The following is a 12,527-nucleotide window of genomic DNA, read 5'->3' as shown; positions in this document are numbered from 1 at the left end:
TGTCAGCTCCTTCCTGTCATTCATTTCTATGCTACAGGCGCGACAGGCGCGCTCCTCTTCCCAGCGCCACGCCTCGCGTTTATGAGCTCTCGGCGGCAGCGTCTTTGGGCGGAGCGTTCCCAGCGCATAAAGTTGAAACTAGTTAAACTTTTGGAAAGGAGCGCGCTCATCAAGGTAATCAACATCGAGGAAGGGGCGGAGTCGCGAGACCCAGGAAAAAACGCTCTGAGCTTTTTTTCCCTTTTTTTTCAAAGCGGTCCGCCTTGAAAAAAACTTCCGCTATGGACACAAGCCCTAACAAGGCTATAGTGAGAAAACACAAGGCTATAGTGAGAAAACACCTTTAACACGGCTATAGAGAGAAAACACCTTTAACAAGGCTATAGTGAGAAAACACCTTTAACAAGGCTATAGTGGTAAAACACCTTTAACAAGGCTATAGTGGTAAAACACCTTTAACAAGACTATAGTGAGAAAACACCTTTAACAAGGCTATAGTGAGAAAACACCTTTAACAAGGCTATAGTGAGAAAACACCTTTAACAAGGCTATAGTGAGAAAACACCTTTAACAAGGCTATAGTGAGAAAACACCTTTAACAAGGCTATAGTGAGAAAACACCTTTAACAAGGCTATAGTGAGAAAACACCTTAAACAAGGCTATAGTGAGAAAACACCTTTAACAAGGCTATAGTGAGAAAACACCTTTAACAAGGCTATAGTAAGAAAACACCTTTAACAAGGCTATAGTGAGAAAACACCTTTAACAGGGCTATAGTGAGAAAACACCTTTAACAAGGCTATAGTGAGAAAACACCTTTAACAAGGCTATAGTGAGAAAACACCTTTAACAAGGCTATAGTGAGAAAACACCTTTATCAAGGCTATAGTGAGAAAACACCTTTAACAAGGCTATAGTGAGAAAACACCTTTATCAAGGCTATAGTGAGAAAACACCTTTATCAGGGCTATAGTGAGAAAACACCTTTATCAGGGCTATAGTGGTAAAACACCTTTATCAGGGCTATAGTGGTAAAACACCTTTAACAAGGCTATGAGAAAAAACCTTTAACAAGGCTATAGTGGTAAAACACCTTTAACAAGGATATAATGAGAAAAAACCTTTAACAAGGCTATAGTGGGAAAAATATTTGCCTACAGTCTTGAGCTCATTAACTGGTCCACTCACCCATTGAACGTTGAGATGATCATGACGGGCCCAAAGGACTCCTCCTTGGCGATGTACATGTGGTCCTGAACATCAATGAACAATGTAGGCTCAAAGAAGAAACCTGGAGATACAATCAAAACACAGTGGAGAGTCAGTCACCAAATAATAAATGTAATCGGTTCATATTAATGCGGATGGGGTAGCCAATAGGTTTCTTTTTGTATCCACTTTTTCTCCCCATTTTCTATTTTTCTCCCATCCCAATTTCGCCTCGCCAATTCTCCCTTCAATTCTCCCTCCCCTGTCTCGAACGTTGCTAGACTAATGCCTCCCACTGGTCAGCTGCAGTGAGGACCAAGCCTTGCATCACGTGTCCCCTCCGGTACACGAGGAGGCAGCTGTCGCATCTTTTCACCTGTACAGCGCGATCTCTCAGTGGCGAGGAGTAACGGGGGGTTACTTCCTGATTCTGCTGTACAGGCGCACCAAGCGACCTGTAGGAGTTGCTGTCCACAACGTCCAATCCCCACCCACCAGCTTTCCTACCCCTAACATTGCCAATTGTGTTAGTATGAACGACCAACCAAGCTGGTAGCAACGCCGAGAGCTGAGCCCAGCATCTCCTGTGTTAGTGGCGAGCGCCTTGTCCAATGCGCCACTTAGCCGCCCTTGGTAGCCAATAGGTTAAAGGAGTTGCCTTGAGAAGAAAAGGCAGCCGATTTCAAATCCATGGCACAGCTGGGACACATTTAAGATTCCCTTGAGCAAGGCATGTAACCCCCAACTGCTCCAGTGGCCAACAGTACAAGACTGTGGTTGTACACAAGTGTGAGTCTGCATGTGTGTGCAACCCCCCTCCCCCTGAACTACTCCTCAAGGCTGTTGCTGTACATAAGACTACCTTCTTCCTCAACCTGCCTGGTTAAATAAACGGATATGAATATGAAATCTATCTGCCTCACCTGGGCGGTTCACCTGTTTGCCACCACACACCAGGGTGGCCCCCTCCTTGGCGCCTGTCTGGCAATACTCCACCAGCTTGTCCAGATGGGCCTTGTGGTTTTGGGGGCCGTGGTCCGTGGAGCGGTCGAGGGGGTCGCCGACCTTCATCTTCTTGATCTCCTCAACCTGAGGAGGAAATACATGTCAATGATGACATGGCAGAGAACACCAGGGCCCTCATTTATCAATGGTGCGTATGCACAGATATGTGCGTAAACCATGCGTACGATAATTTCTAAGCAAAGTGTGGGACTTATCAATTTGAACGTGTGCTTGAGATTGTGCATATATCTACGCACAGCTCAGACCGTGCGTACATGGCACCCAGCGGTAGAATAATAACTGCACCATGAGACGGACTTTCATGCATTCGTTTCAACACTGACGTGTTCTGTATGACCCGTAATTCATTATAGTTAATTGTAAAATAGCGACATTAGTGTAATTATTGTCAAACCCTATAAATAGCATTTGGAATAGGTATTTCCGAATGAATTCAGCCTGGTTCATAGCGTTATTATAGGAATACTTCTCGCGGTGTGTGCTCAGATGTTTACAGAGATATAGGGCAGTCTATTTGCAGAGAGAGAACATACAGCTACCCGAGACACATTCTCCTTGATTTGTACCGCAATTTGGGACCCAAATTGGAGCGTGGAACAAAACGCAGTGTAAAATGTCGTAATTTCCCCAACCTCCAACTACATACAATATCCATATATCAATAATAACAGCAGGCCGAGGCCAAGAGAGGATTTTACGCCAGGTTACCCAACATCATTGGAGCAATAGACTGTACCCGTGTAGCTTTCAAAGCGCCATCAATAAACAAATCCAGTTATGTGAACGGGATTCCACCCGGCCAATGTACAGATAATCTGCGATGCGCATTTTGGCTGATAATGTCGTTGCCGGTGGCCGGAGTCTCATTCAGGCCTAATTGTATTTAATTCAATTGTAATGTTATTAGTGGGGTATCTGTAATTAAAACATCATTTAAATGCAGATCGGGATTATCCACTAAAGCCATAATGACTCTGACCAAAACCACGGGCTCAGGCGCGCACAATAGGCATTGTGGAGCGCAGAGTTGACCTGCTCAAAGCAGCAATTCAGTCAAGAGGATCAGACAGCAGTTTTACCCTTTACCCGTCCCCAAGTCTACCCTTGCAAGGTCTTAATCTAACTTGAAAAAACCTCAATGAAAGAAAATGCGAAAAATAGTAGTTACGAGTTTGTATTCTCCATTGGATTGCACATACAGTGTGCTTCAGCAACTCGTTCATTTAAGTCATTACAGTGCTTAATGTCGGGTCAGCTTGTCATTTATTTCTGTCAATGTGCTGGTTCTGTAGCAGGAGGACTGGGTCAGTCAACATCCTTGGCACCGAAGATAGTCTACACGCTCCCTCATCCTCAGCTAGACCTCCGTGATCAATCTCGCTCTGTGAAGTTTCTCATAGTTCGCTCGGCTTAGTCCATTATTTCACATCCCATGGGGGTGTTTCATTACCATATATAGATAATCATGCACAAGCATAGACGGTAAGAACAATGGTATTTATCAACACGGAGTGTGCGTATGACCTGTGCACGCACGGTTAATAAATACTAGGGATGTCCGATATTATCGGCCGATATCGGCAGTAAAATGTGATATCGGAAAATATCGGTATCGGTAAAAAAAAAAAAAAACAATAACAATATTTGTTATATATATATCCAGTGAAGTTATTAGTTACCTGAAATTATTCCGTTTTTTTGGGGGGGGGGGGGGAACCCTGCATATATCGATATCGGTTGATATCCGTATCGGAAATTAAGAGTTGGACAATATCGGAATATCGGTATCGGTAAAAAAGCCAATATCGAGCATCCCTAATAAATACCAATTTTTCTGTGCATAGAGACATTCTAAATTCCGTGCGTAGGAACGAAAATAGAACACTTTCTACGCATTATTGATAAATGAGGGCCCTGGGTAAATATATATACCTATTCATAAACATTCTAAATGGACCCAAGTTTATTTCCTGTTGCAGTGTTTACTAATCCAATACACTTAGGCCCAAGGTGTTTCCCTAGCAATGGAGTTATTCTGAAAAGGTCTACTGCAATCTAAACAAAGTTTAGTTATGTAGGTTCTAAAATGTTCTGAGAGTGTAAGAGATCCTGTGAGTTTAAAACAACACATACCACTCTCGTCACATACTGGTCGTGAATGGAGTCTTCCACAAACAGTCTGCCAGCTGCAATGCAGTTCTCGCCCTTGTTGAAGAACACTGCGCTCATGCCCTGAAACACAAGCATGTGCATGCACGCACACACACACACACACACACACACACACACACACACACACACACACACACACACACACACACACACACACACACACACACACACACACACACACACACACACACACACACACACACACACACACACACACACACACACACACACACACACACAATTGTAAATGTTGATAGAACTGTATATAGGTGTTCTTATGTGAAAAAAGTATTAATTGAACTAACCATGCGCACAGCCTTGTCCATGTCACAGTCACTAAAGATGATGAGGGGAGATTTCCCCCCTAGTTCCAGAGATACCTTCTTAACATTACTGACTGCACAGCTGTAGAGGACACACACACACACACACACACACACACACACACACACACACACACACACACACACACACACACACACACACACACACACACACACACACACACACACACACACACACACACACACACACACACACACACACACACACACACACACACAATAAATATTACAACAGTAAAATAGTATAATAAAGGCATTACCAAAAAAACATCATACAACAAATATACTATAGACCCTAATGGGGTAGGGGAATGACTGAAGCAAATTGTTTTCTGTAGTGTCATATTTGCATTGACGTATAGAAAGACACACAGTACTGTATATACTATAGTATAGACATAAATAGACTTGACCCCTGACCTCTTCATGATGTGTTTGCCAATCTCAGTAGATCCGGTGAAGCCCAGCTTACGCACATCAGGGTGGTCGGACATACGCTGACCCACCAGGGCTCCTTACAGAAAGAAGAACAGAAAGAGTGGTCAGATTAAAGTGGAATTTTTTAACCATGAATCCTATTATTGACTGTCCATCAAAACCAAATGTACGTAGTGTGTGTTCCTACCTGATCCTGGGAGGATGTTGATGACTCCCTTGGGGAATCCTGCCCTTGCCGCTAACTCAGCAAATTTCACAGCGGTCAGCGGTGTGACCTGAAAACCACAAACTCAAACTGACTCCTCTGTAAGGTCACAGAGTCTCTGCATTTTAACACACATTTCCATGAATGTATGGAGTGAAGACAGGTGTGATTCCTTCCCAACCTGGGCTGGTTTGAGTACGACTGTGTTCCCTGCTGCCAGACAGGCGGCAGTCTTCCAGGCCAGCATCATCAGGGGGTAGTTCCAGGGGATCACAATGGCACACACTCTGATACAGGGAAGCAGGGAATCACAATGGCGCAAATATGCTCTATAATTGACTCAAAATCCACCCTCTTTTCTTCAAAAATCAACTGATCTCACTTATCTAAACACACTCACTTCACTCCCCTCTACAGCCTGCAACCATACTGTGTGTGTCATGCTGCCACACTGACATAAATAGTGCTGAGTGTACAGTATACAGTATGGAGAGTGATGTGTATACTGTATGCTTTACAGTCTGGATCTGTGGTGCTGTCCCTGTGCGTGAGGTCTCTGTACCATGTGTCTGTCGTACGGTGGAACTTAGTTATGTCTTTGCACCACACATTCCTGTAGAATCTTTGGATTTGTTCAAATAAATGTTTTGGAATCTGAACACATTCAGTGCCAACCGTCCGTGTTGTATGAGACATATATTGTGCATCCATTTATCCACCATTCTCTCACCCTATTGGTTCCTTCTTGGTGAAGGTGAGGTTCCGATTGGGCCTGGCCTGGTTGATGGGGATAGTGCAGCCCTGTAAAGTAAGACAAGAGTGTGCATTTCAGTACAGTATGGTACAGCTTATGATGACATGGCTTCATCCTCCTACATTAGATAGGAGGTGCATCAAGCAGGCATTCAGAGTGTTTTACTTCTGTGGTTCTGAATGAAACAGGATTGAGCAGAACTTTATGTCAGGAGGATGGTGTAATCCCTCACTCCATTACTGAGAACTAATGGGACCTCTCTATATGAATGGAATTATAAACTAGAAATACCACCTTGTATGCCTCAGTCAACCAGTAGCCAGTGGGGGCTTAAGAGTAGGGGGCGAGGCAAACATAGGCCAATGTAAGCAGATGTCCCTGCTGAATGGCTGACAATGTTACCACCAGTGACTCAGTACGACAAACACAGTACGAGATACACAAGGGGACGGGACTTAAGTGTAGGGGTAGGGCTTAAGCTATTTGGACATGGTTAACTTCCCTCAAGGTGTTCCTAAGATATTGTGTCACAAACACATGAGTACAGATGGATGGACAACTGGAAAGCATAATGCCCCTGGCCACGGCTGCGTGGAGGCATAACAAAACTGATTATCACATTTAATTGGATTGAATTGGAATTGTTCACGAGAGACCGTGAGAACTTTTCTTTGTCATTTTTGTCAACTTTTTGGCATGAAAGGCGACATAGATGTACAAGACATGTGCCAGACATGACTTGAACCACTCTGCTCTCTCACCTGGATCTTGTCGCACCAGCCGGCGAAGTAGCGGAAGGTCTGGATGGACATGCCAACGTGGGTCTTGAGGGCCAGGGTGTAGACGGCCCCGGAATCTATGGCTTCGATGGTGGCTAGCTCCTCCTGGTGTGCCTCCATCAGGTCAGCTAGCCTGTTAAAAAAAAAGGAGGGAGGTCAGGCAGTGGTCATAAACACTTGACATAGTTGTTATACCTATTGCTAAGAGACAGAACTTAATTTTTTACATTCACCTTTGCATTCTGGTAACTATTTTATTTATTCACAAGCTGCTCTTGTCATTACTCTTGTCTCCGGCTTATGGCATCGAGAACCACCATAAGCCCTTTATACCATTCGGATTTTATTTACAACCGAGTGTCATTTAGTCGACTGACTTGTAGATGAGTCTGCCTCTGTCCCTGGGGTTCATCCTGCCCCACTCCCCCTCTTCGAAGGCCTCCTTGGCTGCTGCCACAGCCTTGTCCACATCACTGACCTGAGCCAGAGACACGTCACAGATGGCCTGGAAAGAAAAGAGAGGAAGATGTACTCAATTAGGGGTGTAACGATTCGACCTCACAACGATTCGATTCGATTACGATTCTTCAGGCAACGATTCAATGCATCATGAAATCTCTTCATTTGACCACGATTCGATTCGATACATTTTCTATACATTTTCGATTAATTTTCTATCAGTTAATTCCCCAAAAAATTTTGAATACACAAATGTGGCTGGGGGAACTGATTCACTCAGCATGAATGGACTATAGGTCAATAAAAACAATACACACACAAAAAAAACATAAAAATATATATTTTTTTTTCCCGATTATAATCGATTCTAACATAATCAAATCGAACACATTAGAATCTATGCATTTCGATTAATCAATGCATCGTTACACCCCTATACTCAATACATCAGAGGAGGGGCAACTTGATGCTAAAATAGCTCCGCTGAGAAAGCTTTAGACTGATGATAATGGTCCATGGTTCGATCTGTGGTTTTGACAAGCGTGTTAATGTGCTGCAGGTTGGCCAGGTGGTGAGAGAGGTTATCCGGGGGCGACAGTGGCTCAGGAGGTAGAGCAGTTGTCTGGTAATCGGAAGGTTGCTAGTTTGATTCCAGCTCTGGCTCCTCCCAGCAGCCTGTCGTTAGTGTGTGAATGTATGAGTGAGTGGGTGAATGTGAGGCATTAGTTGTAAAGCGATTTGGATAAAAGAGTCATATAAATGCAGTCCATTTATCCGGGGTCACAGGTCCCATGCCTGCAGCAGCCAGTGTGTCCATCCCTGTCAAAGCATAACTGAGCCAGATGACAAAACCCAACCTGCTCCAGGGACACTGCGCTCTGAGCCCCCTTGTGAATTGCCTACATGAATGTGGGTCATTCCTAATTACACTGTGTGTAATTATAGTGTAATTAGGCTTCCTACAAATGTAACATTCCTCGACTTTTCCATAAATTCACACGACCTCAAATGTACATATTACTGGTACTGTATATGGAAAACTGCGTAAAAAACAACAATTGCGTTTTGTGTGTTGACAAAGCTGAAAGATGCACTACAATGAAGATTTAATTTCCTGTAAAGGAAAAGTAATTTGTAAAATATCCCAGGAATTAGTCAGATAATCTATCGTATTTCCTGTGTGGAATAGAGCTCTCTAAACATAGACATTTCATGACCTGTAAACCCTGTCTCTCCCTCTCCTTACTGTGCCGTCTGTGGGGTTGATGGTCTTGTAGGTCTTTCCTCCCTCAGCGTCAACAAACTCGCCATTGATGAAGAGCTGATGCGGCATCTTGATGGTCATGTTGTTGACGTTCTTCTCCACCTGGGGGAAGGATAAGATATACAATAATGTATCTGTATGCCACACTTCCAACTCTGACAAACAAGGCACTAAATGGATAATGATACGTATTGATGGGGGCTCAATGGCTGTCATAGACTGACACCAGGCACACAACACTACAGAATGGCTGACAGGCTCAGGAGACAAGGAGAGGGGTGATTAGGTTGTCTTGATGTCAGAGATTGGGAATTTGGCCATGAACATCCGGGAATCCCCTACTCCTTGCAATAGACACCCACCCTGGGTTATTTTTAATGTTAATGAATGAATAACGAATGCATGTTTAATTGTTACTTAGCTACCAGAGTTGTACCCTTCCTGCTGACCTGTTGTACAGAACTTATAAGTCGCTTTGGATAAAAAGTCAGACTAAATGTAAATGTACGTCTCATCCGAAGGACGGCACTCACCACTGTACACTGCACGGTTAAGAGTTCTGTAGGATAATGACCCCCCCCCTCTCAAACAATCTCCCAGCCATGTTCAAACCCCCCCTCCCATTACCCTCCCCCATCCATTCACCTTTTGTCTCTCACCTTCAACCCTCCCCAGCCCCCCAAACCATATTTTACACTACAGAAGGTGTAGTGTGGCAGTGAAAGGGTTAACATGCTGTCGTGTGGCAGTGAAAGGGTTAAAAGGCTGCACAATTTACATAGCGGGCGGCTCAAATCACAGAGCGAGAGAGAGAGAGAGAGAGAGAGAGAAGAGCAGTCAGCACCATGGAAAGCACTGTCCACTCGCTCTCTCTCTCTGTGATTTGAGCCGCAGCCAAAGGTCCCACTGGGCAGAGCAGAGGTCTCACTGTGTTGAGTAGAGGCCCCTCTATGCTGAACAGAGGTCCTACTGTGTTGAGCAGAGGTCTCACTGTGTTGAGCAGAGGCCCCTCTATGCTGAACAGAGGTCCTACTGTGTTGAGCAGAGCTGAGGTCCCACTGTGTTGAGCAGAGCTGAGGTCCCACTGTGTTGAGCAGAGGTCCCACTGTGTTGAGCAGAGGCCCCTCTGTGTTGAGCAGAGCTGAGGTCCCACTGTGTTGAGCAGAGGCCCCTCTGTGTTGAGCAGAGCTGAGGTCCCACTGTGTTGAGCTGAGGTCTCACTGTGTTGAGCAGAGGTCCCACTGTGTTGAGCTGAGCTGAGGTCTCACTATGTTGAGCAGAGGTCCCACTGTGTTGATCAGAGGTCCCACTGTGTTGAGCTGAGCTGAGGTCTCACTGTGTTGAGCTGAGCTGAGGTCTCACTGTGTTGAGCTGAGCTGAGGTCTCACTGTGTTGAGCTGAGCTGAGGTCTCACTGTGTTGAGCTGAGCTGAGGTCTCACTGTGTTGAGCAGAGCTGAGGTCCCACTGTGTTGAGCTGAGCTGAGGTCTCACTGTGTTGAGCAGAGGTCTCACTGTGTTGAGCTGAGCTGAGGTCTCACTGTGTTGAGCAGAGGTCTCACTGTGTTGAGCAGAGGTCTCACTGTGTTGAGCTGAGCTGAGGTCTCACTGTGTTGAGCAGAGGTCCCACTGTGTTGAGCAGAGCTGAGGTCTCACTGTGTTGAGCAGAGCAGAGGTCTCACTGTGTTGAGCTGAGCTGAGGTCCCACTGTGTTGAGCTGAGCTGAGGTCTCACTGTGTTGAGCTGAGCAGAGGTCTCACTGTGTTGAGCAGAGGTTCACACAAGCAAAGGGCCACACAGTGGACCGGGTTTTGGTCGGGCTCAGGCTCAGGCTTAGTATTGAGAACTCGGTATTGAGAACTCTAATCACTGTCACCATAACAGGGGCATTATTACTGCCAAGTCCAGAGGACAGAGTTCTGGACAACAGCATCACTTTACGTCTGCACCCTGGCCGGGGCTCAACTCCGACCATGAGCCAGGAGCCCTACCCATGTAGTGTATGATGATCACAACAGTAACGATGACAGACAGTGACTCACGTAGTCGATCACCAGCTCCTCCTCATCATCCTCGCCGCGAAGCTTTCTGACGCACATCTGGATGAAATCCTGGAAGGTGGTGTTCATGTAGACGTCCTCGTTCTGCAGCTGGCAGCTGTTGGCCCGCAGCTTCACCTCCTCCACCAGCCTGGTCACAGGGAGGGAGGGGTCAGAAGGGAGGGAGGACAGTGGAGAGGAGGAGGGGACAGAGGGAGGGGTGGAGAGTTCAGAGTATGTGTAGAGATGGAATGAGGAAATAAAAGCAAGGGTGCAAAAGAACGCAGAGGGTGAGAGAGAGTCTGAATTATAAAACGACTATTAAAATATATTTAAGTTCATACATACATCCCCCCCCCCCCCTCAATAATAATTGTCTTGAAACAAGCTGAATTGACATACAAGATAATAGGGGTGTAACGGTACACAGAAGTCACGGTTTGGTACAATGATTATTATATATTTATAATAATTATTATTATTAAATTATTATTAAATATAATTTATTATTAAGTTATACTTAGTTCCACCTAGGCTTGCCGCGGTAGTCAGTCAGTGATAACGGTGTCATTCTGGCATCCACTTGAGTAAATTAATTGCCTACGGCCCCCAGCCCCCACCGGTGTATAGTTTCACTTTCACTTCTAGAGTAGATTTTACTTCAGGTGAGGCAGAGAAAGACTAGAGAAGAGATGCCATGTTACACAACAATGGCAGAGGATTTATCAATATTTTGGATTTAAACACCGCAGCTCGACTGGAGAGGAGCTCAGAGGACCAGTCCAGATCACCAAAAGTATGTTAGCGGGTTTTTTCCTCTGTGATCAGCTGTGAAGGGAAAGTAGCGTGGAAGAATGTTGGCGTGTGTGTGTTGGTGTGTGTGTGTGTTTGTGTGTGTCTTTCCATTGGATTCATTATTAGGCGAACAAGAAAACAATGAACATTTTCAGCCTAGTGTAATGACCCTGCTGTGTTACAAACATATCATTCATGGAGGAGGGGAGAAACAGCCCAGTGCAGAGTAATTTGTTCTGTCGGCTTGTCATCGTGCCTTTACAAGCTTCAACGTTTTATTCATCATCTAAATGTGGCAATACAAGCTTGATATTCAACGTTAAATGAATGCCCTTCTGTGTTAAGACTGTTACAGTGTAAAGTAAAGTAAAGATATTGAGCATACATTTGTAAAATGTGCAACCCTAGTTTCACCTAGTGGTATGAGACGTATTGTGAAGTCGCGGGACGAATACACGTACCGTTACACCCCTACAAGATAACAATTGTTTGTAAAGAGGGGGATTTTGTGCACGGTGGGCATGTATTTAAAGAGATTAAATACATTTGATAAGATGCCTTTCCAGTTTAGTTTATTACCTGACCACATCCATGGAGGCCGCCCCTGACTTGAAGAAGTCTGTGGAGTCCTCAATCTGAGCAACGTTGGTCAAGATGTTCTGCCACACTACCTATAAGATAAGATACAATGTTAGTAGACAAGAGCTTAAACAATTCCCCTTGTGCCTCTCACTCTTTCAGCACCATGGACAGCTCACTTCAGGCCTGGAGAGCGAAAAAAGCAAGAGACAGAGATGGAGAAAGCAGTCTGAATCGAGCCAGGCTGAGCTGTCCATGGCGCTGAAAGAGCGGGAAGCGCATTTCATTCTAAATGACCAGTAGTCAGACACTTTGAATTCCCAAGCAAAATATGGCATTGCTTTTGTCGTCAAACAGCAACATTAGCTCTTGAAATGGGCTCCCAGATGCTTACTGTCTGAGGCAAAACTGCAGAGTTACATTTACATTTAGCTCCAGTCTAAGGACTTTCCATTCCATTCTCTG

General features: G+C 44.9%; 1 protein-coding gene across 1 annotated transcript in view; it reads right to left on the bottom strand.

Moving 5' to 3' along the window:
* The window catches only part of aldh1l1 (aldehyde dehydrogenase 1 family, member L1), a 44,260-nt gene that overhangs the window by 11,730 nt on the left and 20,003 nt on the right, over positions 1 to 12,527 (bottom strand). Inside the window, exons 8-20 of the mRNA XM_084315755.1 lie at positions 12,063 to 12,154; positions 10,692 to 10,839; positions 8,634 to 8,753; positions 7,306 to 7,433; positions 6,911 to 7,061; positions 6,126 to 6,196; positions 5,577 to 5,682; positions 5,378 to 5,465; positions 5,173 to 5,266; positions 4,714 to 4,813; positions 4,370 to 4,468; positions 2,134 to 2,299; positions 1,190 to 1,292 (exon numbers count right to left, since the gene is read on the bottom strand). Of these exons, the coding sequence (XP_084171881.1) occupies positions 1,190 to 1,292; positions 2,134 to 2,299; positions 4,370 to 4,468; positions 4,714 to 4,813; positions 5,173 to 5,266; positions 5,378 to 5,465; positions 5,577 to 5,682; positions 6,126 to 6,196; positions 6,911 to 7,061; positions 7,306 to 7,433; positions 8,634 to 8,753; positions 10,692 to 10,839; positions 12,063 to 12,154 (1,466 nt within the window). The remainder of the gene's footprint in view (positions 1 to 1,189; positions 1,293 to 2,133; positions 2,300 to 4,369; positions 4,469 to 4,713; positions 4,814 to 5,172; positions 5,267 to 5,377; positions 5,466 to 5,576; positions 5,683 to 6,125; positions 6,197 to 6,910; positions 7,062 to 7,305; positions 7,434 to 8,633; positions 8,754 to 10,691; positions 10,840 to 12,062; positions 12,155 to 12,527) is intronic.

The sequence above is a fragment of the Notolepis coatsorum genome (assembly GCF_963971535.1).
Source record: "Notolepis coatsorum genome assembly, chromosome: 6".
In the NCBI taxonomy this organism is placed as follows: domain Eukaryota; kingdom Metazoa; phylum Chordata; class Actinopteri; order Aulopiformes; family Paralepididae; genus Notolepis; species Notolepis coatsorum.
This window is presented reverse-complemented; position numbering and strand designations above follow the sequence as displayed.